This window comes from Macrobrachium nipponense, chromosome 8, assembly GCF_015104395.2.
Source record: "Macrobrachium nipponense isolate FS-2020 chromosome 8, ASM1510439v2, whole genome shotgun sequence".
Taxonomy (NCBI): Eukaryota; Metazoa; Arthropoda; class Malacostraca; order Decapoda; family Palaemonidae; genus Macrobrachium; species Macrobrachium nipponense.
Genome location: NC_087203.1, coordinates 67,501,575 through 67,529,226, shown reverse-complemented (window position 1 = coordinate 67,529,226; position 27,652 = coordinate 67,501,575). Strand labels below are relative to the sequence as shown.

The 27,652-nt window shown below is 39.9% G+C and overlaps 1 protein-coding gene across 2 annotated transcripts in view; it reads right to left on the bottom strand.

Annotated features, from left to right (window-relative positions):
- The window catches only part of LOC135222819 (uncharacterized), a 187,996-nt gene that overhangs the window by 50,749 nt on the left and 109,595 nt on the right, over positions 1–27,652 (bottom strand). The window contains exons 3-4 of one of the 2 annotated variants that reach the window (XM_064261127.1): positions 10,477–10,563; positions 10,161–10,353 (exon numbers count right to left, since the gene is read on the bottom strand). In XM_064261127.1, coding sequence (XP_064117197.1) covers positions 10,161–10,353; positions 10,477–10,563 — 280 coding nt within the window. The remainder of the gene's footprint in view (positions 1–10,160; positions 10,354–10,476; positions 10,564–27,652) is intronic. The other variant, XM_064261128.1, reaches the window with a different exon arrangement.

Here is a 27,652-nt window from a genome sequence, read left to right as displayed (position 1 = left end):
CTACCCGGGGTAGTAGCAGTAGGCCATCTTGTATTGCTCTGCCAGTGTCTGCCACCACTTTGAGTTGGAGTGACGTCACGGGGTCCATCTTTGTGTAGTCCTTCACCAGTGGCATCTCTTTCCCCCTCGCACCGAGGGGAAGCCGTGACGTCACTCTCACCGATGACGCATCTCCCAGTCGTCTCCTCTGATCCGCCTCGCTTAGCCGTGACACCATCACTGCCGCCCAGTTCACAACATCTCCCTTCCTTGTCTTCAGAGCCTTCTCTTGCACCTCAGTCTGAGGTCATATGCCAGGCAGTGCTTCAGAGGCTGGACTCTGTATTGGATGTGAAGTTGGGTGCCTTATCGATTGGGAGGACTGGTAGGAAACGCGTTGCTTCGTCCCCGCCTTCGGAGAAGAGTGCGCATAACAAACTAGTGCTGTCTTCCTCTCCCTCTTCCCCCTCTACACCTCGTCGGCGTATCAAGCGTTGGAAGGCTAAGGACTTTGCCCTTCCTTCGCCTTCGAGGGAGGAACAACGCGGACGTGTTCCCGAGAGTGCTGCGGTTTTGGGCAGTGTTAGTGGTTGTCTTCTGCAGGGGTTCCTTCGCCCTCGGCCTCGTATCTCGAACGTGCAACCCCCCCACCTCCCCCTTCTGTCATTGCACATCGTGAGCGTGTTGCAACCTCTCCTGCCCGTGCACGTGATGTTAGTGCTCCTTCCTCTCCAAGGCCTATTCGTCGCTGTAAAGATCTGAAGGTGCCTGTCATGAGGTTGAAGGTAGTGAGCACAGAGTTGGTGCAGCTGGAGTGTTTGCCTGCCTCTTTCACCGGTGCTTCCAAAAGTTCTACTATATGGGATTCTCCGTCAATCTCGAGTGTTTGAGTTTCCCCCCTTCTCACGTACGTAAGGACCCAAGCCAGACAGGTTAGTAGGGGTTTCGGACTATTTGGCTACCAACCCTTCTGCTAATTTTGAAGAAGGCGCATTAGAAGAGCCTACACACCCTTCTCGTCATCGGTCTCCGGTGCCAGAGCAGGAGGAGGGAGACACGCAGGAGTTTCTGTCTTCCTTTTCGGAAGTTGTTGATCTCATTCGTGGGTTCAACACTGGAAAGTAGGACTCTTACACTCCCTCTTACTTGGAAGCCTTGGTGGGAGCTACTCAGGACCCTAAATCATCTCTTCAGCTGCCTTTGTCAGGGCACGTTCAGTCGGTCTTTCAGAAGGTTAACGCCTCTGTTTCTGACCGGGACGGTCCACTTCGCTCTAGGGGCTCTACCAACCTACTACCCCCGCCTCTCACGAGACATAGGAAGTACTATGCTACGAGCTCTGCATTTTTGTTGTCACGCCACCTTAACCCAGACGTCATTCACCTGAAGCCGGGTTTGACTTTGGAACAGGTGAGGTCAGTGGCTCCGTCCTTGTCTCCGCAAGATGCCTCAGCTTTGGAATCTACGGCGGTCTCCATGTTGCAGATGGTTTCTTGGCTGGATCTCTGGTCTGTGGTGATTGCCATGATAGCTTTTGACAGGTCCCCTGAAGGGTTGGTGAGTGCCGCCTCGCTTGCCAGTCTATTGCAGTCCGGGGGCAAGGCATTTTCATATTTGGCTCACCTCAGTGCCAATTTATGGGCTAATCTTCTTCTGATTAGGAGGGACACGGCTTTGTCTAGGATGGAGAGATCGCTCGACACTGAGTCTTTGCTGGCATTGAGGAATGGTGATCTGTTGGAGTCACAATTTTTGTTTCCATGGACAGAACTCGAAGATGCAATAGACCGGCGCCAGGCTGACACCAAAGACAGACTGGTGCACCAGGCCGTGTCTAAGTCAGAGTCTCACCCTCGGAGATGTCCGGCTCCTCTTCCTCCCCTGGTCCAGCAGCAGTCGAGGAGATCATCGCCTGGTAGGCCATCGAGGACCTCGAGTTTGGCAGGGCCTTCCCGTTCGACACAGCATAAGTCTCAAGATCAACACCCCTTTCGCTCTCGTTCCTTTGAACAAAGAAGGGGCCCAAAGGAGGTCGTCGGTAGGTTAGGCGCCTCTCTCTCTCTCCTGCGCCACGGAGGGGTGTGTGTGTCTGGCTGACCATTGGGCCAAGTTGCAGAGTTACGGGGCGGAGAAGTGGGTGGTAGATGTCCTTCGGGTGGGATACCTGTTGCCATTCGACTCTCCTCCTCTGTCGGACAAGCCACAGCTCAAAGACGTATCCTCCAGATTCTCTGAAGTTCTTGGCTCTCCGGGAGGAAGTGCAGAAAATGCTGGACAAGGTTGCGATAGAGGAAGTAGTGTGTCCATCCTCGGGGTTTTACAGTCACATCTTCTTGGTGCCCAAGGCGTCGGGAAGATGGAGGCCTGTGATCGACTTATCCACCTTGAATCGCTTCATCAGGAAGACACGGTTCAAGATGGAGACCCCGCGCTCGGTGTTGGCAGCCGTGAGGGAAGGCGACTTCATGCTGTTGATAGACTTAAGGGACACATACTTCCAAATCCCTGTTCATCTCACGTCCAGGAAGTTCCTTCCCTTCGCTCTTGCGGACAAGACCTTCGAGTTCAAAGTCTTGTGCTTCGGGCTGACGACAGCCCCTCAAGTGTTCACAAGGGTCTTCTCTCTCATGTCAAGTTGGGCCTATGTTCAGGGGATCCGTTTGCTGAGGTACCTCGACGATTGGTTAGTCTTGGCAGTTTCCAGGGAGAAGCTTCTGCAGGACAGGGATCGTCTACTTCGGTTCTGTCTGAACCTGGGCATATTAGTCAACCAGGAAAAGTTGAACCTCATACCCACTCAAAGGATTCTCTACCTGGGCATGGTCATCGATATGAAAGTGGCAAGAGTTTTCCCGTAGGATCAGAGATTGGAGAAGTTGCGGGCTGTAGCGCGCAACTTCCTGCCAAAGTCACATCAGTCAGCTCATCAGTGGCTGGTTCTTCTGGGAGTGTTATCTTCCCTGAAGAAGCTGGTCCCCCATGGGCATCTTCATCTTCAGTCTCTGCAATGGAGACTGAGAGAATTCTGGTCTCTGGCGGGGGACTCTACCGTTTATGGTTCCTGTCTTTGGAAGTGAGAGAAGACCTTCCATTGGTGGTTGGACGACCAGAATCTGTTGAAGGGTGTCCCTCTGCGTTCTCTCCCACCGGACTTCCTTCTGTTCTCGGACACCTCCCTCGCAGGTTGGGGCGCGCACTTAGGCAGCCTCATCGCTTCAGGCGTTTGGGGTTTGGAGGACAAGCAGCAACATAACGTCTTGGAGTTGATGGCGGCTTTCCTGGGTCTGAAGGAGTTTCGGGGGGAAGGTAGAGGGTCACTCTGTTGTTCTCATGTCGGACAATACCACGGTGGTAGCTTATGTGAACAAACAGGGAGGCATGGTTTCTCAGCAACTTCACACCTTGACCATCAAGCTTCACCAGTGGTATATCCCAGGGAAATGGAACGTGGTCACAGAAAAAACTCAGTTGCCGGGATCAGATCCTAGGCACAGAGTGGTCCCTTCATCAAGTGGTTGCAGACAAGCTTTTCCAGATTTGGGGGAGACCCATGTTGGACCTTTTCGCCACACGCTACAACAGGAAGCTGGAGGTGTTCTGTTTAGTGGTTCCAGATCTCTTAGCATTGGCAGAAGATGCATTCCAACATCCCTGGGACAACCTGGAGGTGTATGCCTTCCCTCCGTTTTGTTTGATCCATCAGGTTCTGAACAGGCTGATGAGTTCACAGGGTCTCAGAATGACTTTGGCAGCCCATCTGTGGCCTCAGGCACAATGGTTTCCAGATCTGCTGTTGTCGTCAGAGATTCCGAAGGAGATTCCCCCTTGGTGGCATCTCCTGTGTCAGCCCTATGCAGAAAGGTTCCACCAGTCAGTAGAATCCCTATCTCTTCACGGTTGGAGGCTGTCAAGTATCTCCTCCGAGCGAAAGGCTTTTCTCAGAGAACAGCTGGGCACATGTCCAGCAGTTTTAGGAAGTCAACCTCCCCAGTTTACCAAGGAAAATGGGCAATCTACTGTGATTGGTGTCGTAACCGGGGTTTTTCTCCACTCGCGACCTCTATTCAGCAAATAGCAGACTTTTTAACCTTCCTCAGAGACGAGAAACATTTGTCCGTTTCTGCTATTAGAGGCTACAGGGTGGCACTGAGTTTGGTGTTATGCCTTAAGGGTATTGACATCTCCTCTTCCTGGGAATTTTCCCTGCTAGTTAAGGGGTTTGAGCAGTCGAGTTCTCCTAGAGAGCTCAAGCCTCCAACGTGGGATGTTTCCTTGGTGCTTAAGAGCTTAACTAAGAGTCCATATGAGCCCTTGCGTCGCTCATCTGACAGGAACTTGACACTCAAGACAGTTTTCCTTTTGGCTTTGGCATCTTCCAAGAGGGTAGGAGAGCTCAATGGTCTGAGTTATGAGGTGAAGCACACCAGGGGTTGAAAGTCTGTGTCCTTCGGATTTGTCCCGGAATTCGTGGCCAAGACCCAAAATCCCTCTGTGCATGATGACAGGTTCACTTTGTTTTCCATTCCATCACTGACTGACTTTGTGGGTGGTGATGCTCAAGAGCTTTTGTTGTGCCCTGTCCAGGCCCTGCGTTGCTATCTTAAAAGGACTCGGCACCTTAGACCAGGCTGCCGCAGACTTTTTGTTAGCACAGGCCGTACAAAGAAAGAGGTGTCTAAGAATACTATCCCTTTTTGGATACGGGAAGCCATCAGACAGGCAAACTTGACTCTTGATGATATCACCGCCACGTCTGTGCAGGCTAGAGCACATGACGTTAGAGGTATTGGTCCCTCTCTGGCTTTCAAAAAGAACTTGGCTGTGCATAGAGTGCTGAGCGCTGCTACTTGGTTACGCCAGTCCACATTCACCTCCTACCTTAAGTATGATGCCCACAGATCTATGGTCACGTTTTCCCTGGGCCCTGTGGTGGCTGCCCAACAGGTTGTGTAACTCATATTTGCCCTTAACGGGGCACCTTTGTATCTTACCTAAGATGATTGTGTGGATGACAGAATGAGTGAGTTGGCTGGTCTTCTTCTTTCTCTTGTACCTTTCCTTCTTCCTTCGGACGGTTTAAGGAATAGACACGTCATTTGCTGGACTGGTCTGATACAGGAGAGTGAGGTAGTCATACTGGTAGTGTGGTCGTGCAATATACAATATCTTACCCACTATTTGGTAGCATAGCCTCCACTCCATGGCAAGGAGGAGTCGGGAGTAATACAAACCCTAGTGTCTTGGTTTGTTATTGGACAGTCAAAGTTTCTCTTTGGTTCCTTATACAATGGTTATCCCACATATCATTGTACGTCACTCAGGTTCTGAGTGGTTAGATATTAGTTTATCTAGCTTCTCAACGGGTTTCAGTCCCTCTCCAAGAACTATTTCTTTTGAGAGCTGGACTGGTGGGTAGGCTCCCAGGCAGTCTAGGATGTCTTATACCTCCCTCCAAGCATGAGTCTATCCTATTGTTAAGACAGAAGGTTTGTTTGTGTATGAACAAATGACAAATTTTCTAAGACAATTTGTATTTTTCATAGCTATAAACCTGAGGTCTTAACGTTATACTACTATATTTGTTTAAGTCATCCTGAGTTGGGAAAGACTGGCGTAGATGAGCAGTTCTTCACCACTCTTCACCCGATCTACGCATGTGTTGCCAGATATCACAAAATTCCTTGCTTTCATCTGCTTTTAACCAGATCCAGCTAGGCACTAGAAATTATCCTAATGTTAAGACCTCAGGTTTGTAGCTATGAAAAATACAAAATGTCTTAGAAAATTTGTCATTTGTTCATACGCAAATAAACCTTCGGTCTTAACAATAGGATAATTTCTAGTGCCTAGCTGGATCCGGTTAACCATTTAACGCCGATTAGATGTATTAAACATCAATATAAATTGTCTGTTGGGTGCCGATTGAACGTATGGTACGTAGATATAAATTTTTTTTTTTTTTTAATTCGCGGAAAAATAGTTACAGGCCTACTAGGTGAAAACTTTTGAATCACGCGCCTGGGGGGATGCTGGGAGCTCACGGATCAAGGTGTTGTTTTGTTCACAATCGTTACCCAGGCGCGCAAATGCGAATTTCTTCTCGCACTAAAAAGTTTCAGCGACACATCTCAAAAATTATTTTGTCACTTTGACATAATATTTGCACAATTTTACATTAGCCGTTACATGGAGTATTATACATGAAAATGTGCGCAATTTCATGTAGAATACAACAAAAAACAACTCATGGTTGTAGCTTTTATCAGTTTTGAAATATTTTCATATAAATAACGATGTGCCAAAATTTCAACCTTCGGTCAAATTTGACTCTACCGAAATGGTCGAAAAACGCAATTGTAAGCTAAAACTCTTATATTCTAGTAATATTCAATCATTTACCTTCATTTTGCAATATATTGGAAGTCTTTAGCACAATATTTTGATTTATGGTGAATTTATGAAAAAAATCCGTACGTCCACGTGGTAACTCTTCCGAAAAAAATCAGAAATTTTTTCGTCTGATTGTCTTAATGTTTGCACCATTTTAAATTAGCCGTTACATAAAGTTTTACATATGGAAATGTGCGCAATTTCATGTAGAATACAACAAAAACAACCCATGGTTGTAGCTTTTAACAGTTTTGAAATATTTTCATATAAATAACGATAAGTGCCAAAATATCAACCTTCGGTCAACTTTGACTTGACCGAAATGGTAAAAAAACGCAATTGTAAGCTAAAACTCTTACATTCTAGTAATATTTAATCATTTACCTTTATTTTTCAACAAATTGGAAGTCTCTAATACAATATTTAAATTTATGAGAAAAAAAAAAAAAAAAAAAAAAAAAAAAAAAAAAAAAAAAAAAAAAAAAAAAAACTTACGTCTCTGCGGTAAATTCCGAAAAAAAATCAGAAATTTTTTTGCCCGATTGTCGTAAGGTTTGCTCCATTTTAAATTAGCCGTTACATAAAGTTTTACATAAGAAAATGTGCACAATTTCATGTAGAATACAACAAAAAAACAACCCATGGTTGTAGCTTTTATTAGATTTGAAATATTTTCATATAAATAACGATAAGTGCCAAAATTTCAACCTTCGGTCAACTTTGACTCGACCGAAATGGTAAAAAAACGAAATTGTAAGCTAAAACTACTATTACGTTTTAGTAATATTCAATCATTTACCTTTATTTTGCAACAAATTGGAAGTCTCGAACACAATATTTTGATTTATGGTGAATTTATGAAATAAACTTATTCCTTACGTCCGCGCGGTAACTCTTCCGAAAAAATCATTTTTTCGTCCGATTGTCGGTGTGCAATTTCATGTAGAATACAACTAAAAACAACCCATGGTTGTAGCTTTTATTAGTTTTGAAATATTTTCATATAAACGATAAATAGAAAAAATTCATCCTTCGGTCAACTTTAACTCGACCGAAATGGTCGAAAACTGCAATTGTAAGCTACATCACTTACAGTCTAGTAATATTCAATCAATTACTTTCATTTTGCAACAAACGGGAAGTCCCTAGCACAATATTCCAATTTATGGTGAATTTTGAAAACTTTTTTTTTTTTTTTTTTATGTCCGCGCGTTACGAATTCATCCATCATTATGTGATAATATTTTCTCTGTGTTGCCTTGATCGTTTTACAATGCGTTATGTACCAAAATGATCGCATTTTAGTGTACAATACAACGGAAAAAAATTAACTTGTTAGCTTTAACCGTTTTGCTCACAGCGCGATTTGTATACAATTATATATGAAATTTTTTTTCGCGCTGTCATATATCCCAATATTTATATATGATATTTTTTTTTTTTTCATTTCTGATGGTTGCATACTAAACTTCATGCAATGACAAAAAAGGAGCCAAAAATGAACTCTTAATCTTGAAAACTAAGCGTGCTGTGATTTTTTTTTGGGAGAGAGAGAGAGAGAGAGAGAGAGAGAGAGAGAGAGAGAGAGAGAGAGAGAGAGAGAGAGAGAGAGGGGAGGAAATTCCGCATAAAGGAGACGATTTTTAAAATACCGCTTCGGCGTTTAAGGGTTAAAAGCAGACGAAAGCAAGGAATCTTGTGATATCTGGCAACACATGCGTACATCGGGTGAAGAGTGGTCAAGGACCGCTCATCTACGCCAGTCTTTTCTTTGATTCGTCAATGGAAGTATCTGGAGGTCGCCAGGGTAATATTTGTAATGTAGCCCCCTCTTCCTCGGGAGCTTTTTTGGTTCCCGAGAAGGGTGAGGTTTTTTCATCAATTTCTTCCCTTCCAGTGTCGGAGGCGTCCAAAATGGCGGTGATTTGGAAGACGCTTGGGCTAGGGTTTGCATTCTAGGTTTGTTTATGTCTCAGCTGATCGTGTTTTACCGATATCATCCCTATCTTTAGTTGCTGAATGGATCTTAATTCAGATACATACATTCCTATCGTAAATGACCAAAGTTGGGTTTAACAAAGACAAAGTTGGGTTTAACAAAGACGAAGTTGGGTTTAACAAAGCCGAGTCTAAGTGTTTTTCATACAGAAGGTCGGGGTAAAGGGAAACCACCGTTTTGTTTACATTTCGTTGCCATTCTCAAACAACCACTAATAATACTACAATAATGAATGACAATAATTGTACACAATCATTGTTCATATGCCTGAATTGTTCAAAACAATTACAATTTTAAATTACAAACAGCTGTGTGCGCTGCCTCACTTGATGTTCGCTGTGTTTATCATAAAAGCATGGAGGGAACGTGAAAATATAGTGTCATAAAAAATCTAAAATATGCCGCCATGAATGGTACGAAAGATGATTTGTATATCGACGACAAAGCCGAAGTCGACTCGCCAGAACCAGACTGGAATCCCTAAGATGGTGGTACATGTGATCAATCTTGTGATATGTATGAGAAACCTTTAATGAAAAATGAATATTATGTTATCATAAATGTTATTACTACTGTAATTACATTACTATAGAAATTTCTTAAAGGTTACCGAAAGATAAAGGTTGCTGTCAGTGCAACTGCAACTCGATGTTTACATTTTCTCAGCTGGGATTGCATCGATAAAAGTTTCAAATCATTCCTCAAATAAGCAATTTGTTATTTAGATATGCCAATAATATATATGGTAATATGGTTTTATTACCTTTATTATAATTTTATTTCATAAAGTGAATCTTTATGTATGTTGGTGGTTAGGCTATAGCACCAAGGCCGAGTCTAGCCTACAGATATGCATCTTAGAATTGAAGGTTTAACCTTTAGTATTGCAGTATAAGACTACCCCAATTTTTAGGGGGAATTTTAGGATTTAAAGGTTGTCTTATACGCGGAAGTATACAGTAAATACAGTGGCACACTAAAATTAAATGAATCACAATGTATACAAAACAAAAAGAGAATTTACTCAAATTCCACATTAATCCAAACAACTGAAAAAGTAAATTTCGTGTTACACATTACAAGAAAACTGACAATCTACAATCTTTCTATCTGCAGATCTAAATGGAATTTTACTTTTATTTTTTTGTGGGTTAGCAAGAACCAGTGACCTTAACTCAGTTAAATTACCTTATTTTGTAAATTAATTTTCATTTCTTCTTCCCTGTATACTTGTTTCGTAATTCCTCTATGGATATGCTTCAAGTCATGCTGCTATTTGACTAACATGATCTGTTCCAGCTGCTCTTAGGGGTCACCAAGAGCAATTATTTCAAATTCAATGGATAACCACCAACACAACTTTAAAAGTCATTAATTTTGGTAAGCTTACCATAGTACTGTCATACAGTAAACACATCATGAATACTACTGCCGTAAACGCAACTATAAATGAAAACCTCTCATGTTTTTTTTGGGTGGTGTTGATATGAATATTGGAGTCACCACTACCAGTCATGTACTCAAATGTAGAGTAAATTTTTAAAAATCACACGTAAAGAAAAAGTTCCAGCTACAGTAGCTCCCATAAACATTGATGAAGAGCAAATAAATGGACCCTACTGAAACATACCTGCAGAAACATGGAAAATATCTTGAAACTCAAAATAGCAAATCTGGCAAAACTTCCTTTATTTATCTTGGTTTCTTGAAAAGTTGAGATCACACATCACGGTGAATCCCTGGTGAAACCCAAGAACTACTAACACATCAGAATAGAAACAGAAATAAATACCTAATACTTTATCTTCAAGGGGTGTTCTGGGTACTTTGACTGTTGGAGAACGAGGATCTTGCTTCTCCTCACCTTCATTTTCATCATTTGGAGCACACAAAAACGAATCCAGCTTCATCTCTGTAGCTGGCTTAAGAGACAGAGGACGACGTGGCACTTCCTTTTTCTCAACAATAATTGGAGTCCGAGTTACCTGAGGTGCAACAAAACATATGAAACATTGCTAAACATTTAATATTTGTAACTTGATTACAGATAATAGAGTATTATTATTCAGCCACATGTAAAAAAAAAAAAAAAGTCAACAGACACTAACCTCATTATTTGGGGAACGAGGATCAACCACCTTGAAAATTTTGGCATCTGTGGGTGTGTCTAAATTATTATCAGGGGTCTTCAAGGTCTGCAAAAGGAAAATTCAATAACAAAATCTATTATTAAAGGCCAATACTGAAATTGGTAACCAGTGAAAACAAAGAAACTACAGCATCTTAGTAAAAAAAAAAAAAAAAAAAAAAAAAAAAAAAAAATTAGAATAGAAAAATGATATTTTTATATTGAAATAAGTTTTCATATACAGGCAGTCCCCGGGTTACGACGGGGGTTCCGTTCTTAAGACGCGTCGTAACCCGAAAATCGTCGTAAGCCGGAACGACGTTCTTGAAAACATGTCCACAGGGAAAATTTCACTAATTTGCAATTTTTCTTAGGGCCGTATCTCTAAAATTATCACTAATTTACTTTTTTCATGCGCAACACTGTGTATTCACAAATTACTGTATATTTTCATTAAAATACAAGAGAGAGAGAGAGAGAGAGAGAGAGAGAGAGAGAGAGAGAGAGAGAGAGAAATAACTCCTTACGGTTTCAATAGATTGAAATGACGTCTGTAGGCAATTTTCTTTTTCCCCCTCCATAAATACATATAGTGTATTTCTCCAGAGAAGAGAGAAAGAGAGGACTGTGCAATTATGTTTGTCTGTCTATCAATTCTTTTGCTGAGAGCGAGAGAGATAAAAGGAAGAAATAGCAAACACCAAATGTATGACAAGTTATCTGTGGAGAGAGAGAGAGAGAGAGGAGAGAGAGAGAGAAGAGAGAGAGAGAGAGAGAGAGAGAGAGAGTTGTCCTTACAGTATTTAAAAGAGAGAAATGGAATGATTATTGTATTTAAAATACTCAGATATGAATTTTGTACTTACAGTTAATAGTATTATTATTGGAAAATACTAATGATAAACTTATTACATACATGTCCATGAAAATGATCTCATCTCAGTAAGAGAGAGAGAGAGAGAGAGAGAGAGAGAGAGAGAGAGAGAGAGAGAGAGAGAGAGAGAGAGAGAGAGAGAGAGAGAGAGAGAGATTACATAAAACCATTAAATTCGTTGACCATTCTATGGCATTGTTAAGCTCCGAGTGTCACTGCTGGAGTTGAGGTGGGGAAATTGATACAGAAAAAGACAAAGGGAAGAATTTTCTTTTGAAATTAGTTATCGTATTATTACTACTTCTATTATTATTATTATTATTATTATTTGAAAATATAATAAACACGTGCATCTAACATAAAAATTCTCTCATCTCAGTAAGAAAGAGGAATTATGAATTTTGTAATTAAAGTTTATTATTATTATTATTATTATTATTATTAAATAACTGAAAATTATCAATAAACATTTACATACTAGTACCATAAAAATTCTTTCATCTCGGTAAAAGAGAGAGAGAGAGAGAAGAGACGAGAGAGAAGAGAGAGAGAGAGAGAGAGAGAGAGAAGAGAGAGAGAGAGAGAGAGAGAGAGAGAGTGTTTATCTCTCTCTGTTCTCTCAAAAAATACTTATAACGCTTCCAGCGAAAGAATGAATGAATGAATGATTGGAAGTTTTCTGGCATCCTGACATCGAAGGTCATTGACGCCGATATCGTTTATTATAAATAAAGAATAAAAGTATATTCAATTAAAACCATAAAAGCCAATATATCATTGTAAAAGTTAAATAGCTTTCAGAAGACCTGCTTCTGAAATAAATCTAAAAATGCCACTTGCATTGTATGACACATCATGCCCAAGAATCTTGGCAAAGATGAACCTGCCATCCTCACCTCGAGCTTCAAACAGATATCTATTTCTTTACGCGCTATAAGTGGGGCATTCAGTCAACAAATTCTTCACGGTCAAGGGTATCAAACAGTCGTCACAATATGGTTGGTGTTGGCCAGCTAGCAAAAACTCATGTGTCATCCGCCGTGTGACCAATTCGGAGACGACAAAGAGTAGTCTCCCACTTTCGGGGCATCACGTTATATTTCCAAGGGATATAACATTTGTTATTTCTCTATCTTATTATCAAGCTAAGCTTTCCCAATGCTTTTGCCAATTTTTATAAATAAAATTCTTAATTGTAGGTAAAAAATCATTACATGGAATGGGATACCTTCTTGGTAGCAACTCAGCTGCAGCATTCTTTGACAGTGAATCTGCCTCCTCATTTACACACACACCTACGTGTGCCAGAACCCAACAAAATCGAACTGTTATGCCTTTCAGACCAATAATAAAAAGCCACTCTAAAATCTTTAAAACCAAAGGGTTACTAGAATTAAAAACTTCTAAAGCTTGAAGGACACTTCTTGCATCACTAAAAATGGTAAAATTGCCCTCATCTTTTAATGCTATTTTCTCAATAGCGGTTAATATGCCATATAGTTCTGCAGTAAATATGGAAGATACTAGAGGAAGTGCACCTCTACAATTAAAGAACCACTATATACTCCAATCCACCCCAGCATCAGATTTGGAGCCATCTGTATATATAAAAGTCGATTCCCTATATTCTTTGACATGTTCATGAAAGAGAGACCTGGCTTCTAATTCAGTCATGTTCTTTTTTGATACCAATAAAATATTTCAAAAACAGTATATCTGGTAATTTCCATGGAGGGGTTGCTGATATCCTAAATGGAAGAACTCTATTTCTTGCTATATCAAGACCATTTATTAATTGTTTTACCCGAAAACCATAAGGTTGAGGAGATTTTGGGTGTAACTCAAAATATCTACAATGCCTTATATAGTTTGCAGTCTGACAGGCTAAAGAATTGGGAAGTCTTTGCAACCTAAACCAATACCGAATAATAGAAGACTTTCGGTAAAGGTCTAAAGTTAATTCTCCAGCATCAACAAGGAGACTTGGAATAGGCGAAGTTCTAAACGCTCCTGTAGACAATCTAATACCAGCATGTGTATAGAATTCTAATACCTTTAATCGGCTTGGGGTGGCTGAGGAGTATATTTCACACCCATAACTAATTTTTGAAAAAATTAAGGCCTTGTATAATTTTAAAAATAGTTTTGCAGTCTGCCCCCCATGATGTATGTGACAATACTTTAAAAGATTCAGAGCCTCAAGACACTTAACTTTTAACGCCTTTAAGTGAGGAACCCATGTCAACCTGCAATCAAATATCAAACCTAAAAATCTAGCTTCATTTACACATGGGATCCGTTGGCCTTTGATGTATATATCCGGGTCAGGATGTACTCCCCGAATACAACAGAAATGGACAACAACAGTTTTGATTGTCGAAAACTTAAATCCATTCATATCAGCCCACTGAATAATTTTGTCAATTGAGAGTTGTAGTTTTCTCTCAACCATCGACATTCTAGATCCAGCAAATGATATGGAGAGATCATCTACAAATAATGTTGAGAGAATATCTTGGGGAAGAAGGACAGGGATATGGCCCATTAATGGCATAGTGGCAAATAGTGTTACACTTAGCACACTACCCTGGGGAAACTCCTTCTTCCTGACATCTCCTCTCTGATAGTTTCTCCCACTCTGACTTGAAAAAATCTATGTGAAACAAATGATTGAATGAACAATGGTAACTCTCCTCGTAACCCCAATTCATGAATGGTTTTAAGTATACCATATCTCCATACAGTATCATATGCCTTCTCAGATCAAAAAAGACTGTTACATGGTGCTGTTGGAAGCAAAGGCTTCACAAAATAGGAGGATCCAGTCGCATCAACACATCAGTCGTGAAATGCATTTTTCTAAATCCACACTGGATAGGCGATAAAATACCCTTCTTTTCCAGGTACCATACCAGTCTTACACTGACCATCTTCTTCATGATCTTACATAAACAAGAGTCAATGCAATTGGTCGATAGTTTGCAGCTAAAAACTTATCCTTACCAGGTTTTTTAAAAAGGCTAAAATAATGGCTAGTTCCCAAAACACTTGGATAACTATGATCATGCCATATTCTGTTAATAATGCTTAAATAAACAACTTGGTATTAACAGGTACATGTTTAATCATTGCATATGGAATTTCATCGGGTCCAGGGGCTGTATCATTACATGTAGCAAGTGCAGAGTCAAATTCTCTTTCAGTAAAAGGAGAGTTGTACGACTCTTTCCCTTCCTATGCAAAATTTAAAATTTTCTTTTCTTCATTGCTCCTAAACTGGTGACCAGGAGCTACTTCACACTGCGTGATACATTTGAGAAATGATCCGCCAGGGCATTGCTAACCTCAGTTGCTCCAGTCACATACTGATCATTCGCCTTCAACACTGGTGGTGGGTAGGGGGTGAATTTGCCTGCTATCTTTTTTATTTTTACTTTCTCCAAACAGAAGATGGTGGTGTTCTACTGTTAATGGATGAAACAAACGACACCCAAGACTGGCGCCTAGCTTCTTTCATGGCACGACGGAACTGTGCTCTACATTTCTTGTATATAATTAAATTCTCCTCAGTACGGTGTCTGCGCAAACGGGTTAAAGACCTTCTTGTGGCTCTGTGCAGGGCAGTTAATTCTGAAGACCACCAGGGGACTGGTCGTCGTTTGAATAACCCTGTTGTTTTGGGAATTGAATTGACTCCTGCTGTATGAAGGTTCCATTCAGCATGTCTATGGCATCATCAATATTTTCAAATTGTTCTGCATTCCCTTCAATTTCACTTAGCTCACGAAATCTACCCCAGTCTGCCTTGTCAAGATTCCATCGTGGCGATCTCTGTAAAGGTGGACCATTGTTAGTGTTGATAATGATTGGTGCATGATCACTAGTATGCCAATCATCTAATGTCCTCCAATCGAAATCGAGAAGGCAATTAGAGCTTGCGATTGATAGGTCAATGTATGACAAGGTACCTGTCTGGACATGAAAGTGTGTGGGCTCTCCTGTATTAAGGAGTCCGACATCCTCATTTTCCAGGATTGACGATATAATATTGCCCCTTGTGTTTGCTAAAACATCGCCCCATAAAGGATGTCTACCATTCAAATCTCCCAATAAGAGAAAAGGTTGGGGGAGTTGTTGAATCACCTCTACTAAATTATCATATAAAATTTGGAGGTAGGTACAGAGAGCATATTGTATATTTTCTCCCTATATCAATCTGGACAACCACTGCCTGCAGAGGTGTATGAATAGACAAAGATATTTGGGGAACATCTCGACGAACGTAAATGAGACTTCCGCCATGGCTCCCTGCTTGTTGATTATATGGTGTTCTATAGCTAATATACTCTCGAGGACAAGGAGTATTAGCATCAAGCTTGCTTTCCTGTAGACATACAATTATGGGGGAATGCTCATGAATTAGTAGCTTAAGTTCTTCATATTTGGCCCTTAAACCCTGACAATTCCATTGCAAAATGGAGGAGAAAACTATGGATCACTTCTGGAAGACATCTTGGATGAGGTCTTCCCATTGGCAACTTTTAATCTAACATTATTCCTGTAGTTTCTTTAGAGATGGTCTTGATATATTGGGTTTTACGTTTGTCTTTTTCTTTGTGTCCTTTTGATCTATTTGTTGAGGTGGATGGTGGACCTCAACTTGAATTTCTGATTTATTCAAGTTATCTTCCAGTTGATCAGAAACATCAACAGATAAAACATCAAATTTATTTGACGTCATAGCTTTAATGTTTCTGATGGAAGGGGGTGAGAGAGATGGAGGTCTCTCTCCCTTTCGATTAATAGGAGGTGGGCTTCTAGGTTTTTGCACCTTCCCCACAACAGGTGCACCAGGCAAGTTGGTTTTAAGTGGAACTTCCATCAAATCAGGCAAGGACATGGCCTGAGAGAGGTTTGTACTACTAATAGTAATGGGGACGAAGGTTGTACAGGGATGGGCAATGCCCCACTGTTAATACACTGTGGCAAAGCCTCAGAAGGCAGTATGCTTACCTCATCATGCAGCATTTTATCATTAGATGGTATATTTCTTTTTATAGAACTATTGGCAGTGCTAGATGGGTTTGATTTTAGTGCCTTTGCATAACTACTTGATTTATCTAATAGTCTTTTGGCATATCCCACACTTATATGTTCTAAGTTGGATTTGTTAAGGGCAGCTTCTTCCGACTTATACAGCTCGCAGCTCCGGTCAGTGGATTTATGATTTGAGCTGCAATTTAAACACCTGGCCTCAAGTGCACATTCTCATGGTAAGATTTGGAGCAAATACCACACATTTTTTCGTTTTTGCAAACTTTTGACGGGTGTCCAAATTTAAAACAATTAAAACATTGCAGTGGCTTCTGCTTGAATGGTCGAACTTCAATAATTTCATTTTCAATAATAATGCGGGAAGGTACATCAGCATCCTGGAAAGTAAGGATAATCATTGATGTACCTGGGACTTTGTGTACTTTCCATACATTTAGTGGACACATGGCCAAAATCTCCTCCTCTGTAAATTCATACAGATCTTTGTTAAAAACTACTCCCCTTCCGTAGCTAAAATTTAGGTGGGGTTTGACATCTAACTTAATATTATCATCATTTGTTTTAAGGTTGGATATTATTACAGATTGTGTGCATGATTTGGCATGGATAAGGTAACTATTTTTTCCAAAACGAGATATGTCTCCCGGTGCAATAGTTCCTACTTTTTTCTGAATTGATTTGCATATTTTGAAATAGTTCCCTGTAACCCCCTGAGATTCAGCTACAAGCCACATCGGTGGTTTTGGCTTCTTCTGGGAAGGCATAACTAAATCAGCATCTTTTTCAAACCAGTCCACAGGTCTATAAACATCCAAATCCTTTGGTACCTTGTCGCAAAGAGCAGCCATTATATTCAAGTTATTAATTTTGTATATTAATATTACATATTGCATTAAATGCTTCGTCATGACTATTGTAAGATATCCATGAATCCCATTTTGTATCTTCCAGTTTCATTCTTATTTTTGTTATAGATCCATAACACTCAAATTCTTTATATATATATTATCATAATTTGTCTCTATTGGAATTTGGGTAACATGAAGGATTCGAAGTTTCCTTGCGTTACCCAGATTACTCAATTTTGGAATATCAATGGAATGGTCCTTCCTAGTTCCGAGGTCATCAACAGAGTTTTCCCTAATTAAATTAGCAGAGGTCGTCAACAGTGTCTGAGGTTCGCCATTCGATCCAGGGGTATAAGAAACATTAATTTCCATCATTAAATTAGTTGGGGGAAAGAAAAAAATTAGACTGTCTGACATCCCAAAAGAGAACCCATTATCCTTTCATGAAATTAATTTCTCCACCAATGACACCTGCGAGAGCTGCTTCCCAAATGTCCACTCCCTACCTTACCACAAAGGGATGGTACCACTATGATTAGAGTGGCTCAAGTGTATGCCAAACCCGCTTGATGGGACTGAGAGCATTACAGGAATACAATCATCCCCACTTTAATCATAGTGGCAGGCAAACCGGACAGAATGCCGAGAGTCCTATCTCTATGAAACCGGCCAACCCCTGGAATCCGAAGGCCAAGTTTTGGTTCGAGAATAGTCCCGCATGCCAGTATGGAAATATGACATTCCAAGGTGTCCAAAACATTATCGGGTAGTTGGCAAGACCACCACAGCTCCCACAATTGATTTTGAAAAAATTTCCAATCCCGGATATGATGTCCCCTAAAAAAACATTTGGACAGTGAAATGGGTAAGAGTTTTGACAGCAAGGTTGGAGAAAGTTGATAAATATGAAGAAGAATGAAACAATTATAAGTAATAGAAATAGGATGAGAGAAATTTAGAGTCAAACTGAGGAAAAACAAAAATTCCCCAGTTCGAGAGCCCTCTTGCCCGTCACCACGCTTCAGCACGGGAATGATATGCCTCCAGCGAAAGAAAGGGAGGGAGACACCACTATGACACATTATTATCTTGTGTGGCAAGAGAGAGAGAGAGAGAGAGAGAGAGAGAGAGAGAGAGAGAGAGAGAGAGTTAACCTTAATTAAAAGTGACATGGATAGTTTAGTATGTATTGTATTTCTTTAAAATACTATCACATATGAATTTTGTAATTACAGTTATTATTATTATTATTTTGAAAGTATTAAAAACAAATAGTACAAGTACATAAAAAATCGGAGTCTCAGTAAATGAGAGAGAGAGAGAGAGAGGGGGGGGGGGGAAATTTCAGGACCACGTGATTGCAACACTGCAGCTCTTCCCCCTCCTGGCTGTCACAGAACTTGATATATCTGACAGTTTTAGTACCTGGATCTCGAGAAAAGGTTACTGGAAGTTACTTGAAGAAGACTGGGATTTCCTTCATTCTTCCATAATTTTTTAAATATAAGCTAAAATCTTACTAATTCACTATGGTATTTTCTTTAATGAATTGATATTATTGCTGTATAAATTAATATTAATATTTGAAAATAGTAAATCATTTTTTTATCATACAAAAAACATACATCTTTGTAGTAGAGAGAGAGAGAGAGAGAGAGAGAGAGAGAGAGAGAGAGAGAGAGAGAGAGAGAGAGAATTATTATTTTTATTATGTGATATCATTTCAACTTATTAAACTTACTAATACAGTATTAATCAAAATTAATATTTGAAAATTAGTAAATCATTTTTGTATTATAAAAATGTATTTAGTCACGAAAATAAACATCAAAATACACTAATTAGTGATTATTTTCATCAGAAAATACAGAGAGAGAGAGAGAGAGAGAGAGAGAAACTGTGCTAAACTATAAAGGATTCTTATCATAGTATGAATTTTTTAAAAGCGTCGTAAACTCGAAGTGTCGGAAGCGTCAGCGTCGTAACCTCGGAACAAGCGTCGTAACCCAGGATGGATTTTTCTATGAATATTTAAGAAAAAGCGTCGTAACCTCGGAACGTCGTAAGCCGGACCCGTCGTAACCCGGGGACCGCCTGTATATATATTTACCCAGTAACTACTAAGCTTAGAGTTTCTACTCGACAGGAGCTTGAATTTGAAAATTAGTGGTAGCAATAATCTTTTGTTTATGTAGGTGACTGGCCTCGCCCACTTTTGGGGGAGGAGAGAGAGGAACAACTCAGCCAAGAGCTTAACTTTGTTTATGCTCTGATGTCCATGTGAAAAGAGGTGGGTGGACTCTATTCGCAATTACTGGGTAAAAATATATAAAAACTCATTTTACTGTAAAAATGTCATTTTTATATAAGTAACCTACCCAGTAATTAGCTGAATCCACATTGACAGGCAGAGGTGATTTTATGGACATTGTAACCCAAGACATTAAATATGGTTAATGAAATGAGAACAGAATGCTAGCATTGTGACAATGCTTGTGTTCCTAACTGGTAAGAGTAGCTAAAAGTGGATACTGCCTCTGGTTGGCACTCATCTCAACATAGTAGTGACATATAAAAATATGTACATTTTCAAAATAAAATTTATTATCTGGATACTTACCTACTGTTAAAATTAGTTATACTACTATCTCCATGCCGATTAGGCGAGTCGGCATTCAAACAAAAAACTGCATGGCTTCCGGATGACTGTCTAGTTTACCCGTTCTTCACCAGCTGTGTTTCGAATGTTTTAGCTCGTCAGAATTCTCCTTGACAGCCCACTAAGTTGTAGGGAGGCTGGGTGGGTCTACTTTAACTGTAGGTAAGTATCCAAATAATAAATTTTATTATGAAAATTTATATTATTTGAGACAAATCTTACCTACTGTTAAAGTTAGCTGATTCCCACATTAAGAAGAGGATGGTGGGTAATGCAGCTAGACAAAAACCCGCTCAGCCATTCGAGCTAAAGGTTTCTTGCATGAAACCCAAACTATTCTCATCTGATCTGGAATTTGGATTCCATTCAGGGAGCAAGGTTCTCATACATATGCAGCAAAGAGCAGCCTTGCAGAGAAAACCACTTCGATTCAGCCAGCATGACATTCTAACATCTCCAAGCAGTTAAGGATATGCCTACGTTAATGGAACTGTATGGAATTGTGTAGTAGAGTTGATTTCTTCTCAACGGAAGAATGAGACATCTACCGAGAGCATTGGAAATTCTGAAAATCTTCTGCCCTGAGGCTGCAAGGGCTCTACAGGAGACACTATGCAATTCTTGAACTTGAAATTGCTCAATAGTATTCAGAGGAGATATGAGGACCAAGCCCATGAGTCTGGATTAGGCCAAATTTAAAGGAAACATCCGCTGCTCAAGCCTGAGGGCCATCAAAGAAGTAGTAATCATTTGGTTGTTCCTGTTCATCTACATGCTAGTAAGTCTAAATGAGTGCTACTTAAATCCCACACCACGTGCTGAACTTACGGAAGTAAAGGCCCTTGTGTCAGTTTGTTCTCTCTGAATCCCCAATAGCCAAAACACTGTCCTTCCACAGAATGAATGATCAAACCAATGTTTCATTTCACTCACAGCAGCAAACTTCCCACAAAGACTTTGTTTCTGACCAAGAATAAACCTGCTAAGCATTCTGATGTTTTTCCACTGCTCTGACATCTAAAAAAGGTGTAGTGTTGACCATTCTATGTTGCATGAAAGTGCAATGACACTAGTTAAACTGTGTTGCATGACCAAGGGAAAAGACCAAAACCTGGACTTAAGTTTAAGAACAAAATGGGCAATTCTTGGTTACAGAGTCCCTCCTACAGTCCTGGAGCCAAAGATGGTTCTGGATTACTTACAAATTTAATAAATGTTATTTGCGAGTCATAATTCTTACACTGAAACTGCACATTAATTGAGCATGATTATCTGAAAAAAAATCCCCAGTGAAGCCATGTTTCCTAATAAGGAAAAGCCTTTACCATATATGTGGGAAGTTTCCTTCAGGCCTAAAATTCTTCAAGAAGCATGTGCCTATTCATCGTTGACCGGCAAGCATGCATAATTAAGTATCATCCCCACATCACTAGACAAGAATGGGGATATAGAGAATTACAAATATGCCTAGAAATTGGGCCAGAGGAAGCAACAGGTCCTTGGCCTTTGGAATACTGTTGACAGTGTTGGCCAACTTGAATCACTGATTCAGTAGAAGTTTGTTCCTAAAATTGACACCATCCACCAATGGACAAAAAGTCCCAGACAAAACTTATATATGGCTGCACACTAACCCAAAAAAAAGTGCACAGAACAGCAATACCTTTTTGTAAAAACATCTTGAAGGAACTTGCATAACTGAGGATGTATTGGTAAGTGGAATACGTTCTGTATGAGTACCACAAGTCTGACCATTCTTTGGAAAGACACTAAAACCATGCTAGAAAACCAAAAGTATGTGGGGAGACACTTTCTGTTATTCAGTCTCCAAGTGTCCAAGAATATCTCCGATTACTTATGGAGCCATCCCAAAGAATTACCCTTGGACCATCATTCCCTCTTTATACAATATCCTACTACTACTACTATTACAAAAAAAAACAGACATATGAGAGATTTCTGCTGAAGACAAAGGAAGCTATAAGAGGGAGATTAAACCAGTGGAGGACAACCAAAAAAGAATCACAACTGCCCTTCACCGTCTCCAACATGTAAGGTACTGGTCCCAAGTCTCTCCATGCATGTTAGGAGGTTGCAACTGTCCATATCCAAGAACCTGAGTTTGCACTTATCCCCAAAAGGTATAAAACAAGACTACCAATAGATAATCCCTTATCGGCTTAACCCGAGCTGCATAATCAGACAGGAAGCGAAAGTGTTTTCACTTCTAAACCTAGCGAGTATAAGCCTGAGGTATTGCATCCACCCCAAGTTGATGAAAGGAAGACAGTTTTAAGTGACTCAAGACTCAGCAAAATCTGCACGAGTCAACTGAGGGAAAGAAAACGAGGCGCCAGAACATGGGAAAGATTGGAAGGCGGTGGGAGAGGAGTTACGACGACTCTCCCGCCTCGTCCGAAGGCAAACGTACATACTTGAAAGCATTTCTATACGAAACTTTGTCAGAGAGGTCTGAAGCTAAAATAATATTTAACTTGGAGAGAACCTTAGATACTACAAACCGTGTAGACTTGAAAGAAAAACATTAATCGAGGCAGTAGTAAGAGATTTGCCGATAGCCGAAGAGAAAGCATGCAAAGAACGAACACAAGCATTACTGAGAAAGAGGAATATGCTAGCAGACGTGAATTTAGAATAACCAAAACATGAGATAAACAGTCGACTGAGTCGACATATCTAAATGTGTAAAACTCGCTATAGATACATCATCTCAATAATATTGTCTATACCTATATTATATATTATTAACCCTATGCATGCTAACACCTCAAACTAGGTGTTGAAGACAGCAGAATGCGCCTATGGAGCGAAGATTAACGCTTACTGAAACGGTCCTTATGCAAGCATTGGAGGGCACAAAACCCCATCAACCCACAAACTGACCCGGTTCCCTGGCAGCAGATATTACCAACTGTCGCAGGGCAGTCCTAGGCTGGGGCTACATACAGACAAGGGCACCAACACCTTACTTCAAACAGGGAACATGAAAAAGAGCGCACAATATGGAGGGATTCGGAATGTTCCCGTCACAAACTCGGTTAAACGTGTATTAGAACTAAAAATAGGTTTAATGTTATGTTCTAACTTCTTGTTACGCTTTTTCTGAACCGAATAGGGGGCAAAAGGCAGAACTACAAAGAAAGTCAATACTAGTGCTACCAAATGCCTAGTCTGAGTAAGGATAGCTACAGATGAAGGGACACTAAGTAGGATAGAACTGTCAGGTTACAGGTTTAAGTCCTGACCTAGCTAATTGCTTTCACAATCTATTAGTTTCCCGTCTTTCCTATATCTGACATATTCAGGCATAAATTTCACAGAACAATTCCCTACATTCTTCACATCTAGTAGTTCCAAGAATACACTCTGTACCCTTGCAAGTACAAAACGAATGTTGATCAACTTACAATTTCAACATCCTGGTTACACCAAAATCATTCCTACATAGCCTGATGTTATTAGTTTTGCTTCTGGTACAAGATATCCTAGGAAAATGAAATTACAATACCGTAAACAGGTGTAAAACAGCCAAACTTCATGGAATACCAACAATCGCCTAACCACAATGGCGGCGAGGAGAATTCTGACGAGCTAACATATACGAAACACACCTGGTGGGGAGCAGGTAAACTACACAGTTATCCGGGCAACTATTCGAATTTTTGTTTGAATGCCAACTCGCCTAATTGGCGCGGAGATATAGCTAACTTTAACAGTAGGTAAGAGTCATCTCAAATAAGAAATTTCCAACAGAGGACATAACCAAATGTCAACAAAGTCAACAAATCATTGCCCCTGCCCAGGGCACAGTATAGTGACACAATACACCAGAGAACACAGTCACTTAAACCACAATAAACAAAAATACATTACCATTATACCATACTTAAAAGCCTGTGGGTACTTCTGATACCTAGTACCTTCCAGGCTGCCCAAGAACTCAACACCAATTACAAGGCGAAGAGAAATAAGGAATTTAGAACACTTCCTACATTCCCTTCCTGAACACTATGCCAGTCACGGACAACGGTCCTAAGGTACTGCATTTATCATACATTGTTTCCATGTCATGCAAGTAGTGCACAGCACACGCTGACTTACACTTACAATATGTGATTTGCAAAATAGATGAAAGAGACGGACTACGTCTAAAAGCCACCAAAGTTGCCACTGACCTCACATTGTGAGCTTTAATCTTAAGCTCAAGAAACAATTCCTCTCCTATTTGGGTATGGGATTCTAAATTTAGCTCTCGTAAAAAGAAAAACAGGGCATTTTTGGATTAGGACCTTGACGGGTTCTTAACCCTCTTACGCCGAAGCCCTAAAAATCAAAACCTCTCCTGTATGCCGGCGCCGGTTTGGAGTGAGCGCGGAACCGGAAAAAATAATTTTTTCAAAAAATCACAGCGCGCTTAGTTTTGAAGATTAAGAGTTCATTTTTGGCTCATTTTTTTTTTCATTGCCTGAAGTTTAGTATGCAATCATCAGAAATGAAAAATAATATAATTATCATATGTAAATAATGCGATATATGGTAGCGAAAAAAAAAAAAATTCATAGATAATTGTATTCAAATCACGCTGTGCAAAAAACGGTCAAAGCTAACGAGTTACTTTTTTTTTCGTTGTATTGTACACTAAATTGCAATCATTTTGATATATAATACATAGTAAAACGATAAAGACAACACCGGAAAAATATTATCACAAAATGATGTACGAATTCGTAACGAGCGGACGTAAAAAAATGTTATTTTCAAAAATTCACCGTAATTCTAAATAATGTTCTAGAGACTTCCAAATTTGTTTCAAAATTAAGACAAATGATTGAATATTACGATACTGTAAGAGTTTTAGATTAGAATTGCAGATTTCGACCATTTCGGACGAGTTAAATTTGACCGAATGTCGAAATTTTAATATATATATTTTTTCATATGCACATATTTCGAAGATGGAAAAAGCTACAACCTTCAATTATTTTTTATGTATTCTTCATGAATTTGCGCACATTTTGATATATGAAACTCTATAAAAAGGCTAATATGAAAAGGAGCAAATATTAGGATAATGCCATGTACCGTATTTCGGAGACTTTTTGCGGTCCGCGATTCGGCGCGCGGAGTGAAGGTAAAGGTAAATATATTTTTTCAAAAATTCACCATAAATCACAATATTGTTTTAGAGACTTCAAATTTGTTTTTTTCAAAATTAAGAAAAATGACGGAATATTACTAGGCCATAAGAGTTTTAGCTTACAATTGCGTTTTTCAACTATTTCGTAGAGTCAAATTTGACCGAACGTGTTTTTTTTTCTATTTATCGTGATTTATATGCAAATATTTCGAAAAAAGAGAAAAGCTACAACTTTCAATAATTTTTAGTTGTATTCTACATGAAATTGCGCACATTTTCATATATAAAACTTTATATAACAGCTAATTTTAAATGGTGCAAACATTTCGACAATCGCACAAAAAAATTCTGATTTTTTCGGAAGAGTTACCGCGCGAACGTAATTTTTTTTTTTTCATAAATTCACCATAAATCGAAATATTGTGCTAGAGACTTCCAAGTTGTTGCAAAATGAAGTAAATGATTGAAATATTACTAGAATATAAGAGTTTTAGCTTAAAATTGCATTTTTCGACCATTTCGGTAGAGTCAAAGTTGACCAAAAAGTTGAAATTTTTGAACTTAACGTTATTTATATGAAATATTTCAAAACTGATAAAAGCTACAACCATGGGTAGTTTTTTTGTTGTATTGTGCATGAAATTGCACATTTCCATATATAAACTTTATGTAACGGCAAATTTAAAAGGGTGCAAACATTAGGACAATCGCACGAAAAAATTTATCGGAAGAGTTATCGCACGAAACGTAAGAAAAAGTTTTTCATAAATTCACCATAAATCGAAATATTGTGCTAGAGACGTCCAATTTGTTGCAAAATGAAGGCAAATGATTGAATATTACTATAATATAAGAATTTTAGCTTACAATTGCGTTTCTCGACCATTTCTGTAGAGTCAAAGTTGACCGAAGGTTGAAATTTTTGCACTTATCGTTATTTATATGAAAATATTTCAAAATTGATAAAAGCTACAATCATGAGTATTTTTTTAATTGTATTGTGGCATGAAATTGCGCACATTTTCATATATAATACTTCATGTAAAGGATAATTTAAAATGGTGCAATAATTATGTCAAAGTGACGAAATAATTTCCGAGATGTGTCACTGATACTTTTTAGTGCGATAAGAAAGAATTCGCAGCTTGCGCGCCTGCGTAGCGATTGTAAACAAAACAACGCCTTGATCCGTGAACTCCCAGCATCCCCCAAGGCGCGTGATACAAAAGTTTTCGGCTGGTAGGCTTATAAGTATTTTTCCGCGAATTTTTAAAAAAACTTTTTTGAGCCGACGTATGATACGTCCAATCGGCATACGGGAGACATTTTGACTCGACGTTTAATACGTCCAATCGGCGTAAGAGGGTTAACAAAGCACCAAAGTAAAGGAATAAATAGTATTCCCTCGTGCAAACCTAATCCTTCTGTCTATTACATGGAGCTCACTTATTCTCTTAGCTGTGGTAAGAGCTACGAGGAAAATATATATATATATTTTTAATTCCTTAGCGAGGAGGACCACATCGGCTCAATAAGAGAATCTGAGAGCATTTTAGAACCACATCGAAGTTCCACCCACATCTCCTCCCTCACATCCTTAAGGGCCCCATAGACGTTATGATCACCGGATCTGTTCATCTGAACTCTGAACTTGGAACACTTGATTTTTTTAATACAAACCTCAGGCATTTCCTTGAATCTCTATGAATCAGGATATAGTATACCCCAGCTGATAACCGGGGACTGCCTGTAGTTGAAAGTAAAGGGTGCCTAGATGAAGTGGACAAAACTGCAGAGCCTGGCACTGCACAAACTGGGAATGCGCCCAAGAGTGAACGCTTTGGTGCCAAAGAACTCTTGGGGTGCTTTTCTACAGACTAGTGCTCTGACAAACGAGAGGACTCTTTAGTTACTGGGCGCTTGGCTGCCAATGGGCACTCAACAGAAACCAAGGGCTTGAGCACTTCTGGGGACTCCGCTGAGCTACAAGAATACATATGGAAATCTGAAGGTTGCCTGGGCGCTACTTTCAGGTTCTCTGGCTACGAAAATTGAATGTTCACGCATGTCCCATTTACTGCACAAAGGTCAGGGGCGATGTGAAGGTTCTCTAAACCTTTTGCTGGGTAGTGGAGGGGAACTATCCTTGAACAAAGAATGCATTTTCAGTGGATGAGACTCATCCGAAAATCACCACTGGCGCCCTTGATTGGGGCTAGAATCACTAGAACTAGACGACAAAGTATGCCTCACTGAGACGCTTTTCCAACGGCTGTCTTTTGTTGGCACCTGGGACGCTCCAGGTACAACTGAGGGGGTGACTGTCTGTGGGTAGACCCCACCGACCTCCCTTGGGTCTCCAGTATGTCTCCTCCCGGGACTGGGGGAGTATGGCAGCAACCTTCACCTAGAAGTCAGTGGGATGGACAGCTACCTTCCATCACTGACACTTCACTTGAACACTCTCACTCACTTTATCCAAAAGTACCCACATAGATTCCCCTATATGGGCCACTGTAGAAGCAAGAATATCAATCTTCCTGTCAACATGTCTTCGAAGCT